At 48.7% G+C, this 19,105-nt stretch overlaps 1 protein-coding gene across 8 annotated transcripts; it reads right to left on the reverse strand.

Annotated features, from left to right (window-relative positions):
* Window positions 1-985: 985 nt before the first annotated feature.
* Znf775 (zinc finger protein 775) lies at window positions 986-17,363 on the reverse strand. Of its 8 annotated transcripts, none has more exons than XM_076913399.1 (4): window positions 16,710-17,061; window positions 14,994-15,077; window positions 8,844-8,925; window positions 986-3,288 (listed from the first exon to the last, which is right to left on the reverse strand). In XM_076913399.1, exons 3-4 carry the CDS (start codon window positions 8,872-8,874, stop codon window positions 1,694-1,696), a joined length of 1,626 nt encoding a protein of 541 aa, XP_076769514.1. In that variant the 5' UTR covers window positions 8,875-8,925; window positions 14,994-15,077; window positions 16,710-17,061; the 3' UTR covers window positions 986-1,693. The 8 variants fall into 8 exon arrangements, with proteins under 8 accessions (XP_076769514.1, XP_076769511.1, XP_034374870.1 ...); XM_076913396.1 differs by having other exon boundaries at window positions 14,910-15,077; XM_034518979.2 differs by lacking the exons at window positions 14,994-15,077; window positions 16,710-17,061 and adding an exon at window positions 17,213-17,363.
* Between the last annotated feature and the right edge of the window lie 1,742 nt (window positions 17,364-19,105).

Consider the following 19,105-nt stretch of genomic DNA (forward strand, 5'->3'; position numbering starts at 1 on the left):
AGAGGGCAGACTGAACTTTGTACTTGTCCCTGGGAATACAAGCCCCACGACACCCACAAGTTATTCTCCCTTCTCCAGAACTTTCCTGGGTCCCACCTTCCTCCGCTTCCAGGGTATCTGCCCCTAGTTCGCATCTCCTGGAAGGAGTACAGACCTGAGGCTACATGGCCCGGGCTGGAGCCCTGGCTCCTGTCAGCACCAGCACATCAGCCACCCTTCTTTAGAAGAACATGAGAGGTGACTTCAGAAGAGCAGAGTTGGGGATGGAGAATCAGTGTATAGGAAGAGACATGCAAGTGACATGAAGGAGAGTGGGGGACAGAACACTACCCTCTGTTGGGCGCCGACTTTTAACAGAAAGCAGCTAGATCATCTTTGCAGCCATCTGGAACCATATACCCTGATAGAGACTTGTTTTTCAACAGCCTACAACAGCTGAAGCACACTCTGACAAACATCTTGTTTATCCCACATAGCTTGTTTTGCTGTTTAGTGACCCCAGCTGCATGGTGCACGTGGTAAAGTGCCTTCAGCTGTGTTCTGCTTGTGCTTATAAATACCCAGGATTTTCTTGTAATATGGAATAGGGGAAATAAAGGAGTAACCAGACTTGACTACACACTCTGGTTTGTCTCCATTCTTCGAATCTCTTGCCCCTCCATCCCCACTCTCTCTCTTGACCAGAGCACTAAGCCCCAAGCGTGGAGAGTGAGAGCATCAACATCAGTGGCTCCCAAAGCGTGGGGCCACCAAGCGTGGAGAGTGCAGTCCTCAAAATTAGTAACCCCGAAGTGTGGGGCAGTGCAGTCCCCAACAACCCTCCAGCCTGGGTTGGGTAGGAGTAGGACACAAATGAATGGTAACACTCCCAGCACCTGCAACACACACACACACACACGTGTGCACGCACACACACACCTTATCCCAGAGAGCTCATACATCTGGGCTCCAGTAAGGATGATTCAGAAAGAACAGTGACACCATGTGGAATATTCAGTCCTTCATTTTTCTCCAATACCCGTATGGGTAAGGACCCAAGTCAGTCACAGAAACACACACACTTGGCACAGACACCCTGTTCTTGCATAGCCACTTCCCCAAGCTCTGGGTGAGACCACCTGACTGCACCATGGCCCCCAATCATCATACACATTGCCAGTTAGGCCAGTCTTGCGTACTTAGCACCCCAAGCAGCAAGAGGCTCAGTGTCTACCATTAAACCATCCAGCATGGCTGCTTGGCACTGTCCTTGGTGCTGGGAAAATAATTACCCCTTCTTAGCCACAGCCTTTGTTCTATTGGTATCCTGGAGTGTTACCGTCTTTCCTATAGGGACCACCCCACTGACCATCTTATAGCTTATGTGACAGGCTAGTGCTACCATTGATCAGTGCCAGGACATTTCACACACGGTGGCTTTCCTAAGGCTCCCAACAGCCCCTCACAAGGTGCCTATAGCTGGAGGCCAATTCTGAATGGTACACTAACAATCACAGCCCATCCTAGACACTCACGGCTTTGATCTCATCTCCCCTACTAGGCACTATTTAGGCTTCCTTTGAGATGCTTCTAGAATACCATCCTCAGGCCTCAGAACCTTGATGAGCCTAACTCGGGGAGCATCTCCTGTTCCTGATATGCACCCTACAGGCACACACTCCACCATCCTCCACCGTCAGCTGCACAGGGCACATTACAGCTCTTCCTCTGGGCCAGGGTGTGGTGCCTGAGCTCCACGATGGACGCGCTGATGCTTGAGCAGATGCTGCTTTTGACGGAAGCCGCGGCCACAGGCTGTGCACAGGTAGGGTCTCTCGCCTGTGTGGTTGCGCCGGTGCCGTGTGAGATTAGGCTTCTGGCTGAAACAGCGGCCGCAGTCTGGGCAGGCATAGGGCCGCTCGCCCGTGTGGATGCGCTGGTGGATGGTGAGCGCTGACCACCATGAGAAGCTCTTGCCGCACTCGTTGCAGATGAACTGGCGCTGCTCGCTGGGCACAGCCAGGGTCTCGCACCCCTGGTCACACAGCACTCCCTTAGCACCCTGGGGACCTTGGGGCTTCACAGTCACACTCTGGGCAACCTCAGCTTGTGACTCAGAGCCGGGCACACCACCCCGGACTGCAGACTGCGAGCGCAGCAGCTCGGCAGCTGCGTGCACACGCTGGTGGGCTCGCAGTGCCGCACGGCTGGGGCAGCTCTGGCCACAGCTGGTGCACCTGGCGGCCTGGGCACCAGGCAGGTGCGTGCGCAGGTGCTTGAGCAGGTGCTGCTTCTGGCGGAAGCTGCGTCCACAGTGCAAGCAAGGGTGTGGCCGCTCACCGGTGTGGTTGCGTAGGTGCCTTGTGAGGTTGGGCTTCTGGCTGAAGCGGCGGCCACACTCAGGGCATGCATACGGCCGCTCACCCGTGTGGATGCGCTGGTGGATGTTCAGCGATGACCACCACGTGAAGCTCTTGCCGCAATCATTGCAGATGAACTGGCGCTGTTCACTGGGACCTAAACGGCTGTGGGTTGTTGTCCGGACACCATTTTGACCCCACCAACTCCGGCAGAGCCCCAGCCAGACCCACTCGGGGTGCCCGCGTGGTGATCCTGGGCGCAAGCGGCAGGCCCAGCGACGTGCAGCAGCATACCGGAGCATCTCGTGTAAGTTCACACGGGCACCCAGGTGGTTTCGGGCATGTGCTCGCTGGTGGATGCGGAGGCCCACTTGGTGCCGAAAGCAGCGCTCACATTCTGGACACGAGTGAGTGGCAGGCCGAGAGTGTGTCTTCTGGTGCTTGAGTAGGTGCTGTTTCTGACTGAAGCGTCTCGTGCACTCTGGGCAGCAGAAGGGCCTCTCGCCCGTATGGTGGCGCTGGTGGCGCACCAGGTTGGGCTTCTGGCTGAAGCTCTTGCCACACTTGCCGCAGAGGTAAGGCTTCTCGCCTGTGTGTGTGCGCTGGTGAATCTTCAGGGATGACCACCAGCTGAACCTCTTCCCACAATCCACGCACACAAAGTGAGCCCCACCCGCAGAAAGTGAGGTGCTCAGAGGACCCGGAACTGTCCCTGGAACTCGAGCAGCCAGCGGTGCATCCTGCTCAGGAAGTGGGGCCCGCCGTGCACCCCCAGTTTCCTCTTGTGACCCCAGAGCCCAGGGCCGCCCCATGGTCTGGCAGGATGGGAGACCACTCTGCTGCTGAAATATGTTTTCCTTGTCCTTCTCCGGAAGCACGGCCTGAGATGCCACAGTCTGTAACGGCCACTCTGGCTTCTCCTCCTGCTTGATCCTTGCCAGCCCATCTCCTGCAGAGGCAAAGGAAGAAGTCAGAAGACATCACTCTGGAGTGTGAAGAGCCTAGAGAGGAAGAAGGCTGTGGACGGGTAGGGGCAGCTGAAAGAGTGAAAGGCAAAAATTTAAATAAAGGGAAGAAGGTGGGGGTTGGGAAAGACTTGAAGGACCTTATATGGACAGGCAGAATGTGGGGTGAGGAGGAAGCCCACAGGAGAGTAAAAACAAGTGCATGGCTGGCTTGCCAGGGCCATGGGCACACATACGCTGTCCTGCCATCTCTACCCAAGGCCCAGAAGATTCAGAGACATTAAAGAAACCAAGCAGTGATGCTTCATGACCGTGTGTGTGTGTGTGTGTGTGTGTGTGTGTGTGTGTGTAGGCAGATGCAAGGTAGATATGTGGAGGTTAGAGGACAACTCTGTGGGGTTGACTTTCTCATTCCATAAGCAGGCTATGGGGATTGAACTTGGGCTATCAGGTTTTTTTTCTAGGAGTTTGGAACTGTGTGCTTTGTAGGCAAGGGCCTGCTCAGCCCCTCAGTGGTCAGGGTACCACACCCTGAGTCATTAACCTTTCCTCTTCACTAGCTGGGCCCATGCTCCAATACAGTAGCCGTGGAGTGGGAACACCCCACCGGTAAGACCCCCCCCCCATTTAGCAAGTTCACCAAGAACAAGTGTAGGTAGGCCCCCAAAGGCTCCGAGTGGGAACATGTATTCCTAGCCCTTTCAATAAAGGTAATCCACTAGAACTCAGAGAAACAGCTGCCAGCCCACACCTTACACCCAAGGTCCTGGCCATCGGAAGTCATAGTGAAGACTGCTTCAGAAAAGACCATATGGATGTGATACACTTTATATGAACATCAGATCTGGTAATCTGGTGAATTAGAAGCAAAGACCATGGCTCGTTACAGAGGCATGGGTTCCGAGGTCCTATCGGTGTCCCTTGATGTGGGTCCTGGTCACAAAGCTGGGTTCACATTTTAAGAATTTATGGAGCTTGTAACATGTGTACCTTTCTATGCGTTATACTTCAGTAAGATGCTCGCACCTGATAAAAAGGATATAGTGTGAAACAGTGGTGAGCCAAGATTTGTGCACAACAGACTCCGGCACAGCAGCACATTCAAAGAAGTAGAAAGGGGTGTTAATAAAGTTAAAAACAAGGACTGACAAGAGTACAAAAGAATTCCCCAAATCCTAAAGTATCACACATAACCTTTATATCACTAAATCTATAAATATAAAGTAATTAATTTTACCGCAAAATACTAATTAAAACTGATTCCAGAGCAGGTTAAAGGGGCTGGAGAAATGGCCCAGTGGTTAAGAACACTGGTTGCTCTTCCAGAGGACCTGAGTTCAGTTCCCAGCACCCACAAGGCATCACATAACCACCTGTAACTCCAGTCTCAGGAGAGGTGATGCCTCCTTCTGGTGTACATGGGCACTGCATGCAGGTGATTCACAGACACATGCAGGCAAAACACACATACACATAAAAATAAAAACATCCTAGCACAACAGTGCACACCTTTAATCCCAACACTTGAGAGGCAGAAGCAGGCAGAACTCTGTGAGTTCGAGGCTACCTTAGCCTACATAGTGAGTTCCAATAGAGTCAGGGCTATGTAGATCCTGTCTTTAATTTTTTTTAAATAAAAATACATTAAAAATAATTTCAAATAACATCATATTTTTTAAAAAAAGATTGTATAAACATTTATAAGAGGCTGATGTGAAAGCCTGGATTCCAGCCCCAAACTGGGTTATATGCAACATGGCTGAACCAACATATTCTATAAAAAAAAATTCAAAGGAAGGTTTAGGAGACAGTTCATAATTTAAGAGCATGTCCTGCTCTTCCAAGAGGACCTGAATTCAGTTCCCAGCACCCATGTGGAGTGGCTCACACCAGCTTTAACTCTAGCTCTAGGGGACCTGACATTGTCTTCTGTCTCTGTGGGAACCTGCACATGAGTTCTGTAATTAATTCTCCCGAATTTAAAAAAAAAAAAAAGTATGTCTTATGCCATTCTCAATAGATGCAGAATCACATGATAAAAACATCATTTCAGGAGGCAGGAGAGAAAGCATTAGCAAACTAGGAATATAGGGAAATTCTAGTTAACAAAAACAAATGTGTACTAAAATTGCAGGGAGCACTCTTAAACAGCAAAGGCTAGAAGACAGGGTTAAGAACGGAATAAAGACACTGGTTATCATTGATACTACTTAACCTTGTCATTGGGGAATCAGCCAAAGGATAGGAGAAAACACAAAGATACTGAAAAGAGAAAAAAAACTCTCATGTGCCAGAGAATTTACTAACAAGTGGAAAGACTATAGTTCGGCAAGACTGTCAGGCACAAAGCACTCAAAATTAATCACTTTTTAAAGACTGACAATAGCTATTATAAAATAGCCGTGAGTGTCTTAAAAAGAACCCTTTGTAAAGAAAACTACTAAACTTTACTGAAGGGACAAAGAATTTGTGCTCTTAAGTTTACCTGTCACCTGGGAAGAGAGTTTTCATGAACAATTATCTAGATCAAGTTGACCTGTGGCCACGTCTGTGGTGGACTGTCTTGATTGTAATCTAGGTGGGAAGACCCACCCTGATGCGGGAGGCACCATTTCAGGACCTTGGCTCTGGACTGTAGATGTGAAGAAAGCTGAACTGAGTGACAGCAGCGGGCAGTTCCCGTTACTCTCTCTGAGCTCTGGAATGTGATGTGATGTGACTGTAATGTGACTAGCTGACTGGCTTCCTGCCATGACTTCAAATGATGACCTGTAACCTGGCACTGTAAGTCAAATAAGCCATTTCTTCTCTATATTGCTTTGGTCAGGGTATTTTATTGCAGTAAAAGAAGTAAACTAGTACAGAACCCCAGGACAAATATATTCCAAAATGAAAAGGCAAATAATACTTAAATTCAGCGTAATTCCACTTAGGTTAACTTACAGAACATATAATGGATATAGTTTGCTAAGAAAACCATTAAAAGGAAAATTTTGGCTCATACAATATTAAAAGTTAAGATGCTACCAGAGAATTCTAACCCTGTCAGAAGCCCAAAGGCTGGCAAGGATGCAGAGTAGCAGGGACTCATTCCTTGACTGTAGGAATGAAAAATGACAATTTCTTCAAAAGACACTTCCTCAGTGTATTAGAGAACTGAACATGAGCTTACTGTATAATCCGGCAATCAGTGTTGTAAGTATTGACCCAAATAAGTCAAAAACAAGATGCCCTTGGAGGAGTGAGCAAACAGGTGTGGGGGGAGGGGTAGCTACTGCTATATGGACATAAGGGATGATACTGAGTAATAAAAAGAAATCCACCATCAGGTCATAGAAAGATGGGAGTCTGGGGAAACCTAAATTGCTAAGTGAAAGAAGTCAGTCTGGAAAGGCAGCAAGCTGTGTGGTTCCAGCTACACAACATCCTGCAAAGGGCAACCGACATAAGGAGGGAACTGGTCATTCGGGTTAGAGGACGGGAGGAAGGATGGCCAGTTGGATGCTGTATGTGATGTCAATGATAGGACGCTAAACTCTGTACCAAACCATAGAAAGCCCAGCTCCAAGGGTTAGCCTCGTGTACACGATGGGCTTTGGGTAGTTACTATGTCAATATTGACTCATCAGTCATTGCTAAGGTACAGTGTCAACAGGAGAAAGAGGGGCCTCTACTCTGTAGTTTTTCTGTTGTCTGCTCTGAAACTAAAGTAGATTTAGGTGAGAAGACGCTTGACTGAAACCCTGCTGTGCTGGGACTGCTCCACTTTACAGCTAGTGAGCCGGTGCTGCCAGCCCAGGTATTGCACTAAAAGAAAATTTAAAGAGCTAAGGACATCACACACTAGACAAACAGGCTGATGGAAATGAAGAGTATGACATAAGACTCAAGGTGGTATTACCAGTCGAGGGTGGAAGACTGACTTATGTCTGAGTGTCAATTGACTTTCTGTGGTAGTTTCGATGAGAATGGCCTCCAGAGGGGCCATATGTTCCAATACTTGGCCCTCAGTTAGTAGAAGGACGTATGACCTCGTTGATGGAAGTGTGTCACTGGGGGTAGGCTTTGAGGTTTCAAAAGACTTGTGCCATTCCCAGTTCTTTCTCTCCCTCTCCCTCTCCCTCTCCCTCTCCCTCTCCCTCTCCCTCTCCCTCCCCCTCCCCCTCCATATGTATTTGTCTGTCTCTGTCCTCTCTCTCTCTGTGTGTCTTTCTCTGTCTCTCTCTCTGTCTCTGTCTCTGTCTCTCTCTGTCTCTCTCTCTCTCTCTTGATCAACTGTCCCTTCACCCCACCATTATGGACTCTAATCCTCTGAAAACATAAGCCAAATTAAATGCTTCTTCCTATAAGTTGTCTCGGGCATGGTGTTTTATCACAGAAACAGAAAAGTAACTAAGACACTTTGTTTCAGGGGAAAATACTTATGATAAATTCCTGGTGCATAATGTTAATAAAAGTCAGTTCTAAATAAATTTTGGTCTTCCCTGTGCTTGCTCATGAGAATTCATTTTAATAAAGCCATGCTTTAGAAGGAAAGTAGTGACTTCAATTATATATTGTCAGGACTTGAATACCCAAGTATAATGAGTTGAATTGATTATATTGATTATAGGACTATCCCCTGAAACATTTGGTGCCAAGTATTCAACCTGACAGTGAATTTGAGGTTTATTCAATGAGAAGAGATCACTGTCCCTGACTGACATGCTGCCTATTAAAGTAACCCAGAGACCCTATGTTTAATGTCTTGTCTAGTTAAACTTGGCTTTGACATCCAACCAGAAAGATGACCCTGGGCAGAGCCCTTCTCCATCTGCCCACTGACGGGTGAAGAGAAGCGTGGACAGCACAGGCCCCTGCAGGTCCTTCAGCTGAGGACAGGGGTGTGCTTGAACCTCAGCCTGCCCAGAAGTGTATTCTCTTGGGCTCAGATATGATAAAAGCCTCTGGCCTGTAGGTACTTGTCTCCGTTATGATGCTCTCTGTTGCCATGACAGGACTGCTACTAAAAGATGAGGGCCATTCGCAGGAGGGGGCTGTTGTAGGCCTGCAGAGGGCTCCTATCAAGAGCACGTGACCAGGTAGGAAAATTTTCCACTCCAGCCGGTGCCTGGGAAATCCCCAGGCTGCCTGCTGTTTGTCATCATAGCAGCCTGCAGAGAGATGAAGACCTTGAACTCCAAGTGACCCCGGGATCTAAAGTACTCTGGATTCAATAAACACCAGCATCTCTAAGCCAGCTATCCTACCCAGAGAGCTCATTCTCCAAATCTGACCAGCTGGAGTCTTCAAGCCCCAGTTCCAGCACCAAAACCATACCCCACCTTTTACCCAGCCTGCTGCATATCTCTACCGGCCTGGTTTCGCCTTTTTGACCCCTCCGAACATTAATGTCCTTGTTTTATTCTTTGGATGATCTTCAAAGTCCTGGTACCCACAGTGAAACTCTACATCCTAGAATAGTTGAGGACATCAACTTACATTTGGCTCCAAGGAGGGCAAGGGGTCTCACCCAGATGGGCAGGCTGACTTTTCTTACCTGAGATACTACCAGCCAGGCTGCTCTCCATCCCTGCAGGCCTCCTAGTGCATCAGTGCTGGTGAGGTCTCAGCCCTGCCACCTAGGGAGTGAGATGGGAGAAAAGAAAAAGAACGGTCAATAGCACATGGTTCAAACCATTTTCCCAGCCCCCTCTCCCATCTCATAGCCCTGTTTTTGGAGGTTTGTTTGTTTGTTTGTTTAGTTCTATCCACTCTCTCAGGTAAAAATGTGCAGATTGGAAGGTTAAGTGTGAACAATTCTCATGTACAAAGAGGCAACTGGGCCCAAGAGAGGCCTTAGTGCGCCCAGAGACATAAAGATAGCTAAACAGCTGAACTGGATAAGCATCAAAGTCTCCTAATCCCCACACTAGAGCTTCAAGGCCCACACCCTTAACACAGCTAGAGAGCATGTGAGGAGAATGCCATCTGAGAACCAGGTGCATCAGGTAAGGATACAGAGATATGGGGGAACCTGTTAAAAGAAAACACCTGGAGGGGCTGGGGGTGTGAGTCCAAGTAGCAGAACTCTTGCCTGGCCACGTTTAAGGCCTGGAATTCAACCCCCAGCACTATCACCAAACCAAAACAATACCCAGAATGCAGACTCTCTCCCGAGTCCTAAGTCGGTGAGACACTCTTCCAATGCCCCAGAGTAAACCCCTCCAGGACGTCACTGCTGCTGCTGCTGCTGTAGCCGCTGCCACTGATGCCACTAATGCCACCAAGAACATGCCAGCTCACACTCCCCAGTTCATGATCTAGCATTCATCAGTCTTACCTCACATTCGTCTTTTGAGCATTCCCAAGTGCTTCCCTTTAACCCTAGCTATGGATGGAGGCAGACCGTGTAGCTGCTTGGATGCCCCAGTCTGAGCCGCACTGCTCTGCTCATCCCTACAGTCTACCTGTCTCACTCCTGCTTCCTTCTTCTGTTTAAGTGTCACCTTACCAGAGTAGCTGGCTTACTCTGGGACCTCCCCTCACATTTATTTTCACCACCACCCTCTATATTTAGAAGCGTGTGAGGCAGGGTTTTGTGTAGCCCAGGCTAGTCTTGCTTATCATGTACCCAAGGAAGACCTTCAGTTTATGAACTCATTTCTTTTTTTTTTTTAAAGATTTATTTATTTATTTCACATATTGGAATACACTGTCACTATCTTCAGACACACCAGAAGAGGGCATCAGATCCCATTACAGATAGTTGTGAGCCACCATGTGGGTGCTGGGAATTGAACTCAGTACCTCTAGAAAGCAATCAGTGCTCTTAACAACTGAGCCATCTCTCCAGCCCAGGGCCTCCCATTTCTATCTCCCCAGTGCTTTGACCACAGACCTGGACCTGGCTTATGTGGTGCTAGGGCTAGAACTCAAGGCTTCCAGCTATTACTGGACCCACTGAGCTACATCCCCCACCCCACCCCCAATCGCCTCTGACACTTACTGGTTTGGGCATTTCCAAACACTCTGCCTAGCTTTGAGCCATGGCTCACAGTGGGCTCGTGCTACCCACCATAGAGACACAACTCTCTCCTAAGGTTGGGGTCTGGCTTCACCCACTAATACCACCTTAACACAAGCAGGGGCTGTGTAGTAAGCTGCCCTGTGGAAACTCAGAGCTGGCCCCAGACAGGGCCTTCTTGTTACTTTTGATTGGATTATCTTCAATTAGAAAACCAACTCTGGGCCCTAGAGACCCAAATAAAGACTAGCCCTTGATTTGATTAACCCCCCCCCACCACCACCACCTTTCTGAGTCTGCTTTGGGCAGACTAGAAACCAGTACCCTGACTGGAAAGATAAACACCAGCTGTTTCGGAAGGGAGGAAATACCTTCTTTTTTTTTCTCAGAATATTTTCTTTAGAAACTTGCAGTTGCTAAACGCTGGCTCTATCCTCTTTAAACAGTTTCAGAGCTTCTCAAAACTAAATAAGCCTCTTGCCAGCTTGACAACCCACTAATGTCTTCTTCAAGAGTCTGAAAGCCATCCATTGGTGATATGACAGGAAGCCCACAGCCCCATCTTCCAGGGAAGGTGGATGCCTCCCTCTAGCAGGCTGGCTGGAATAGAAACTTTTCTGTTATAAAAATATGTTTGTTTTTAATTTGGATAAAGGTGATTAATTACCTAACAGATGGCACCCCAGTGACCAAGTGGATTCATAATGAGCTACATGTGGCATGTGGCATCCTCCTGTCTGGGGACCAGCCATGATCTGTTGTAAGAGCATGTGTGTGCAGTGGGACACGTCTGCCTGGGCTGCCTATACCCAGGGCTTGAGTTCCACTGTCTGGCAATGTCACCCTTTTACTAATATTTATTCAATGAACAAAACAAACTGCCTTTTACCCCCGTGGGGAGCTCTTCTGTGGAGGCTGCAGGTTTGGGCTGCAGCTCTGTTTCCCATGAGGATCTGGGAAGAACTCCCACTGTGCATCCTCCTAGACACTGAAATCCGCTGGGCAGAGACAGGGGAGTAACAGCAAGTTAGAGGCGATCCCTACCTGAAGAGGCATCCGGAAACTGGAGCACCATCTTGCCCCCACCCATTGCCTCTAGGTCCCTCTATGTGTGTTTCTGCATCCCACACCTTGGGGACCACTTCAAGAGGCCTTGAGAACTGCAAACAGAGAGGTTACCTAGCCATGGGGAGACTCAGACAGGGTGAGTGTGGGTCAGAAATGCAGGACAAGTTAGAGGGTCAGGTCTCGCCTACGCCACACAGGACAGGCCCTAAACCACCGTCAGAGCCCCTCCTTACCTACTCTGGCTTCTAAGAACGGATTCAAACACTGAACCAGAAGGGCTTTGGTTCCTGGTGACCCAGCCTGAGCACCACCTTAATATGTCTGTCCAGGCCACACCAAGCAGAGTCTCAGCAGGGACAAATGTGGGAACAGAAGGAAGGAGACCCACACATGCTCAAAGGAGAGAAATAAGAAGGGATATGGAAAAGACAGAGATGGGGGAGGGAGGCCACAGCTTTGAAGACCTACTTCCAGTATGCTCAGCTGTTACATGTCTGCAGAACAACAGCCTAGGAAAACCAAGCCCAAGGCAGGCCCTCCACATGGACACTCCTCTCAGGTCCCCCATGCCACCACAGACAAGTGTGTCTCTCATTCCATCTATTACTCTACCACACCATTTACCTTTCTCATAACCCAGCTGACACACCAGTCAGCTGACAAGAGTGAGCAGGTGAGCTGACTGTCCACCTAGCAGGACACAGAAGCTACGGGGACAGGTACACACGTGTACACACACACACACACACACACACACACACACACACACACACCTTCCTGTATAGCCTCGAGAGACAGGAACACAGGTTGGTCTACCACTGGGAGCCTAAACCCTATTCTTAATGCTCTCTTCCTTCCACGCCACCCATGAGTACCATAAGGACAGAACACACAAGATAAAGCCCTGGTCACCTCCATCTTCCTATGGCCTGCTCAAGCCTAGATAGCCACACTGGGTCAGGATGCAGTTTGGAAATGGGAAGTCCCAAACCACCAGCTGCTCTGCCAACTGCAGAAACACAAAGAGGGGACTGCGGCCTACAGCAGGTGGTGCGGCCTGGGACTAGGAAGACAGCAGGGGACTTTGGTGTCAGCATAGACTACATAGGAAGTGCAGAGGTAGGAATGAGGTGAGACCAAGGGCCAGGGACCAGCAAGCACCTCAGGGAACTGTCAGGTCTCCTCACTCACCCCTCCCACAGTGCAGGACCCTGCCCAGGAATGGAAGTGAGAAGTGGATGGTACTCCACAACTCCTTCATCAGCAGTAAAGCAGGACTTCCAGTGTCAAAGCCCAGCCACTGGCTCTTCTCAGCCCACAGGTCCCACAAAGTCCTCATCCTGTTGAGCTTTCATATGTACCAACGACCCTTTACCTCCCCAGGAGACCCAGACAGGAGACAGTCTGCCTCAGGACCCTACCCACCTGCCAATCCCATTACCCCACTTCCCTTTCTAACAGACACATCTTTCCCAGAACTCACTGACCCTACCTCTCCTCAGAGCATCCCACCAGTGACAGCCTCCCGCTTACTTTCCCTGCTTGCCTGCCTGCCTCACTAGGAAATTGCCAGAGAGCTGGGACAAAATCTGCATTGGGATAGATGAGAACAACATCTGTATCTCTGTGCTGTGGGGGTTCTTAGATCTCCCCTTGGGGCAGAGGAGGTACATTGCCCACATCCCCCCTCATCTGAGAAGGGAGTAAGGGCTTCCTTAAACAAGGAGAATGTGACCAGCTGCTGAACACTAAGTATCAAGCACTCAGCAAGCAAAGCCCACATCTTCATAGTTTAGCAAAGGAAATCCTGCCTCCAAGAGGCTAAGTCGTTACTCAAGGTCCTGGAAATGCTGGTACCTGGATACAGCTGGGGCAGCCTTGTCCCTGCTGGAGTACTCTCTGTAACTATGTAACCTCCAAGAGAAGGCATGACACTTGGAAGACAACCCTAAACCCCCTGTACCTCATCTTCAGGAGTTTGGTGTCTATGCCCAAATGCATTCTTTAAATTCAAATAACCTGGAGATGACTCGGCTCTTCAGAAGTTCAATTCCCAGCACCCACATGGCAGCTAACAACTGCCTACAGCTCCTGTTCCAGGGGACCTGACACCCTCACACAGACATACATGCAAATAAAACATTAATACAAATAAAATAAAAATAGAATCATTTTTAAAATACAACAAAAACATCCTTAAATTTAAATAAATTAACTTTAGAATTCAATGACATTGGTCAGTGTGAGTCAAAGGCCATGTGTGGTCATCCCACTGTGACTAACAGCCAATGCCACTCCTGTCTTCCAGGAGCCCTAGGAAGGCAGAGCTTTGCCCCGCTGGAGCCCTGACACAGAAGAGCCTCCACACGCACTGAAAAGACTAGCCAATTAAATTGAAGACTTAAACGCTGTCACTCCTCTGGCCCCAGTCCTTTGTCACTACAACAAATTTACTTTGCCTTGGAAAAGATTTCACTCAAACATGACCAAAGGCAAACAGGAACCTGAGAAAACACAAGCAAATGCACATAGAAGCAATACCTCCTATCCAAACCAGCTGAGGAGACAGAAGTTCAAAGACACAGAATGGAGCTCCAAGGGGATACCTGCCACACTGTGCAACAGCCTATTTGCCCACAGTGTGCCTTCCAGACTCAGTTAGTCATGGCCAGCCTCACCTGGTGCAGTACATAAGACATTTTGAGAGAACTAAGAACCTTATGACATTTATTATAGTATACCGTCATAACTATTATACTGAATCATTAATTGACCTTCCCCTCTGTTTTATTTATAAATTAAACTGTCACATGTGTGTGCTGTAAAAGACAGACTATGGTCCAATATTAACTGCAGTTTCAAACAGCCACTGGGAGTCAGGTAACAGTGGGACAGACAAGCAGAGGACTGGAGGGTTATACATGTAAACACAGAGAAAGCATCTTAAAACACAAGGCATAGGGGTTGGAGAGGTGGCTGAGCAATCAAGAGCCCTTGCTGCTCTTGTGGAGGATGGGGTTCAGTCCTTGGCACCCGTATGATGACTGATAATCATGTATAATTCCTGGACTGCCCTCTTCTGATCCAGGGGGGCTTCATGTATATGGTGCAGAGGCATATACACAGGCAAAGCGCTTAGACACATGAAATAAAAATAAGTCTGTTTTTAAAAAGATACATTTCCAACAGTATACAAGCATGCCAATGTGAGGCACATCAACACAACTCTCTATACTGTCCACTCCTGACAACAGAAACTGAATCAGCTATGAGACACATCTCAAAGCTGAACGGAGTCATACATTTTTGTAACCCAGGCTTTCAGTAAACAAGAGCCCCGGGAGTTCAAGTCCAGCCTAAGCTACATATCAAGTTCAACACCAGCCTGGGCTACATGAATCTCAATCTAAAATAAATAAATAAATAGGCTGGTGGAACATAACCAGACACAGTGTGAGACCCTCCAGGGCCTAGCCCACACAGAAGCACAAGGCCCTTTTCCCTCTACCAACATTAGGTGAGCTGTATTACCCCAAGTCTGAATCATCAGCCCAAGCTTCTCCCTTAAGGCCACAGCCAAAGCCAGCCAAGTTCTTCCAGGCCCCCACATCACACCTAGAATGGGAATCAGGAACCTGGTGTCCTGGGCCACTTGTCACCAATTCTGAGTCCAGATCTCACCACTTCTCACCTAAATGACTTCAGAAAACAAAACAAAACAAAAAGCTTACTGCAGCAGTTCCCAACCTATAGAACACGAACCCTGTCGGGGCTTGAATGACCCTTTCAACACAAGTTACCTATGACTATATGGAAAACACAGATATTAATATAATGATTCATAACAGTAGCAAAATTACAGTTATGAAAGTAGCAATGAAAATAATTTTATGGTTGGGGGTCACCACAACATGAGGAACTGAATTAAATGGTCACAGCATTAGGAAGGTTGAGAACCACTGCTTAGTGGGTAAAAGTGTTTTGACATGCAAGCCAGTTGACTTAAGCTTGATACCCAGAATCCATGCAATCCATGTGGTAGAGAGAGAGAACCAACTTCCAAAAGATGTGTCCTCTGTCCTTTGTCTCGCTCTCTCTCTTCCTCTATCTCTCTCTGTCTCTCTCTGTCTCTCTGTCTCTCTCTCTCTCTCTCTCTCTCTCTCTCTCTCTCTCTCTCTCTCTCACACACACACACACACACACATATCCAATGAATGAATGAATAAATAAATAGTTTTAAAGTTTTACTGATTTTTTTTGGTCCCTCCAAATCAATCTGCTACCAAACCCAGAATGATTTTTCTTCTTTCTTTCTTTCCTTCTTTCTTTCCTTCTTTCTTTCTTTCTTCCTTCCTTCCTTCCTTCCTTCCTTCCTTCCTTCCTTCCTTTTCTTTCCCCTTTCTCCCCAAGACAGGGTTTCTTTGTAGCCCTGACTGTCCTGAACTTACTCTATAGGCCAGGCTGGCCTCGAACTCAGAGATCTGCCTGCCTCTGCCTCCTGAGTGCTGGGATTAAGGGTTTGGGCCACCACCACCCGGCTCCAAACTCATTTTTCTAAAACTGCAATTTTGACATTTTACTCCCTTCACTTACTTCAAGAGCTCCCTGACACTTGGAAATTTAGACAAAAATGTCTCAACAAGGCCATTCAAAATATAGTCTTCGGTTAGCTTTCCCTGTTGTCCCCAGTAAATCACCCAGTATCGAGATTTGTTATGCACTCACCCACCTGCATGCCTATAACTTGTCTCATTGCAGTGGCCTTGCCCATACAACCCCTCCCTGGTCCAAATCAGGGGTCATTTTGCCAGAGACAGACACCTTTTGGAAACTCAACGCTACTGTTTAGCTTATGTGTCATCCAAACAAGTACCTGTGGGTAACTCTCATCATCCGTGCTTTGTGTTACTACCAGAAGACCAAACGCATCCTAACACAGGATGCCTCTATCCCTAGCACACAGTCCAGACCCCAGCCTTGTAAATCATTACAAAACACGGTTATGAGGGCTCATTTACATAAACACCAGCCTCAACTGATTGGTAGAAGCATAGAATCATGGAGCCTTTGAACTGACAGGACATAAATGCTATGGGATTTTTTATGGTATTGCTTAACACAACTAAAAACCAAAAACCAAACAAATAAAGATGCAGAGCCTGGACTGTCCCTTGCCTCCAGCCTCAGATGACCACACCCAACTTCCCAGGGCTGCTAGAGCCCTTTCAGACTCTGTGTCTCCAGACACCACACCCACTGAGGCTGCTGCGGTCATTTTACTTAAAAGAAGTCTCAGTAACCACCACCAACCCCCGCCCCCAAGACACGCACACAGTAGTAACTTCTGCGTGTGTTCCTCTTGCTTGTTCTCCACCTCCACCCTCATCCCGGCTCACGGAATCGCTCACTTAGGGATCCCCTAGAGTCTTTCTGTGGTCAACACTGGGATTGCTGCCCCCAGAAGCTCTTCTACACCGGGATCAGACACACAGGAAACTCGGAACAACCAGACGGCTCAGGAGGGGGCCGCTTCCCGGCTCTCCAACGGCCCTACCCTCCTGACCTTACCGCCCTGACCTGTTGCCCTCCCAGCCAACCTCAGGTCCCTCCCCACTAAGCTGGGCAGGGTGCTGGTGGCGCAGAAAATTGGGGCCCAGAGCTGAGGTGCACTCAGGACCCGGGGCACCTCAAGGCCCGGGACCCATCCTTCCTCTACAGCCCGGGACAGCGGAACAGCACGGGAACAGCGGCCGGGCGCTGGTCAGTCCCTGCACCGCCCCTCCCCGCCAGAATTGCACAGGGACTCGGAGGGAGGGGGCCTGAGAAATAAATACCTTTGACTTTGTGGCTAAGGTTAACGGGAACTGCTCTACCCAAGGGGCGACTTGGGTACCGGGCTCCCGGCCATGGCCAGTCCCGGGGCAGGCGGGGCAGGCGGGCGCGCGTGATTGGCTGCTCTCCCTGTACCGCCCCGCTGCGGATTGGCTGCACGGCTCAGATGACACTCCCGGCCCTATTGGAGCAGCCCGCGGGGCGGCCCCTTTGTTCTCCGGAGCCAATAGCCAGGGTCTGACCTCGCCAGCGGCCGCGCGGCCCTAAGCAATGAATCCGTGAGCTGAACACTGCTGGGGTCGGAGGGATGATCCCTGACGCTCTGTGCCCCACGACAGCGCGTTGTTGCTGTGCCCGTCCACTGGGTGCCTCTTATCTGCCCACTTTTGAGCGCTCTGCCTCCCGCACAAGCGGGTATTGACATCTGAACTCGTGGCATAGTTGTGGGTTATAGCGGTAGCGAGGTGCCATTTGGTGTCCTTGCTTGGAAGCCATCGCGGGCCACATAGAATACACCACTTTTAGGAGCCCTCTGCAGAGTCCGTCTACTTTATTGTGGCTCTTTTTCTTTTCTCCCTGAAAGCTGTGTTTAGGTGGCATTGATCACACTTGCCTGCCGCACATTGCATGAGCTCTTTACCACATGAGTGAGTGTACAGTGAGCCATCGCCAGCCAGCAAGCACATCAGCAGACCACAGAGTCATGATAAATGATGTTTAGAGTTGTTTGCGTGGCTTTGGAAATCACTGCATTCAGAGGAGCTTTTTCTAGCCGAGAAAACAGGTCTGAAGAGGTTACCTAACCGCATCTAATTTTGCTGGGCACTAACTAGGGTTCAGTTGAGTGAAATATCTTCTAGCTCCTAACCAGGTCCAGACTGCCAAGGAGGGTGACTGTTTCCCAAACACCTCCAGGAAAGTGTTTTCATTCCCACCCTTTCCTATACACTGACAGAAATTCCTCCCACCTCTGCCTTGAGGTTGGTCGCAGCTGGATTGATCACAGTGGGGTCAACTGAAGAGTTGACCAAATGCGTTTTCAAAATGCGTTTTCTCTCCAGAGCTACTTTGGGACCAAGGTGAATGTCCCATAACCCCTACCATGGTTAGATAGTTACCAATCTGTAACTATCAAGACTCTAGGCCCAGTTGCTATTCACCTGTTAAGCGCAGTGGAAACTGGGGCCAAGTTTCTAGCCATTTTTCACTAAATTCATGTGCGGTAATCACAAGAGAGACTTTTTTGTTTCTGGGATTTGGTGTGTTTGCCTGTAAAATAGATGAATAGGTTTGTCCACCTGCTTATGTACCTTTCTGGATTTTCATTCCTACCTCTCAGGGCAGCATTCTAGTTTCCAATCCTCCACCAGCTAGTGTGGCCCAGGAACAGCACTTCCAATCTAGAGTGACAGACTCTCCAGGCTGACGTTCAGGACCAAGGCTGTTTCAAGCACGGAAAGAATGAAGTACAGCAAGTGAAGACTAGACTACCTTACACACAATGAGACAGTGCATTCAAGGCCAGCCTGGAGCTGTATTAGACCCTGTCTCAGAAAAAAAAAAAAAAGCAAAGCAAACTATGTGTTGAAGCACATACATATATACATACACAGGGAGTCTACATTATAAAATGTGTGTATGGGGGGGTGCATGTGGAGGTCAGGGGATCACACTATGCATCTTCAGACACCTTCCATCTTGTTTGAGACAAGGTCTCTAATTGGATGGAACTCCATCAAGTAGGCTAGGCTAACTAAGGTGACCAGGGATCTCAGTACCTGTGGAATTACAATTGTGACCCACCATACTCAGTTTCTGTATGGCCTCTGGGAAGCAACACCCCAGTCTTCATGCTTGCAAGGCATATGTGTTCTACAAACAGAGCCATCCCCCCA

Source organism: Arvicanthis niloticus, chromosome 15, assembly GCF_011762505.2.
Source record: "Arvicanthis niloticus isolate mArvNil1 chromosome 15, mArvNil1.pat.X, whole genome shotgun sequence".
In the NCBI taxonomy this organism is placed as follows: domain Eukaryota; kingdom Metazoa; phylum Chordata; class Mammalia; order Rodentia; family Muridae; genus Arvicanthis; species Arvicanthis niloticus.

Bases quoted from the DNA above. Each gene is read 5' to 3' on its own strand.
- Znf775 (XM_034518979.2), bottom strand. From the start codon at position 8,874: ATGGAGAGCAGCCTGGCTGGTAGTATCTCAG. The intron at 3,289-8,843 runs GTAAGAAAAGTC...TTGCCTCTGCAG, and splicing joins CCTGGCTGGTAGTATCTCAG to GAGATGGGCTGGCAAGGATC.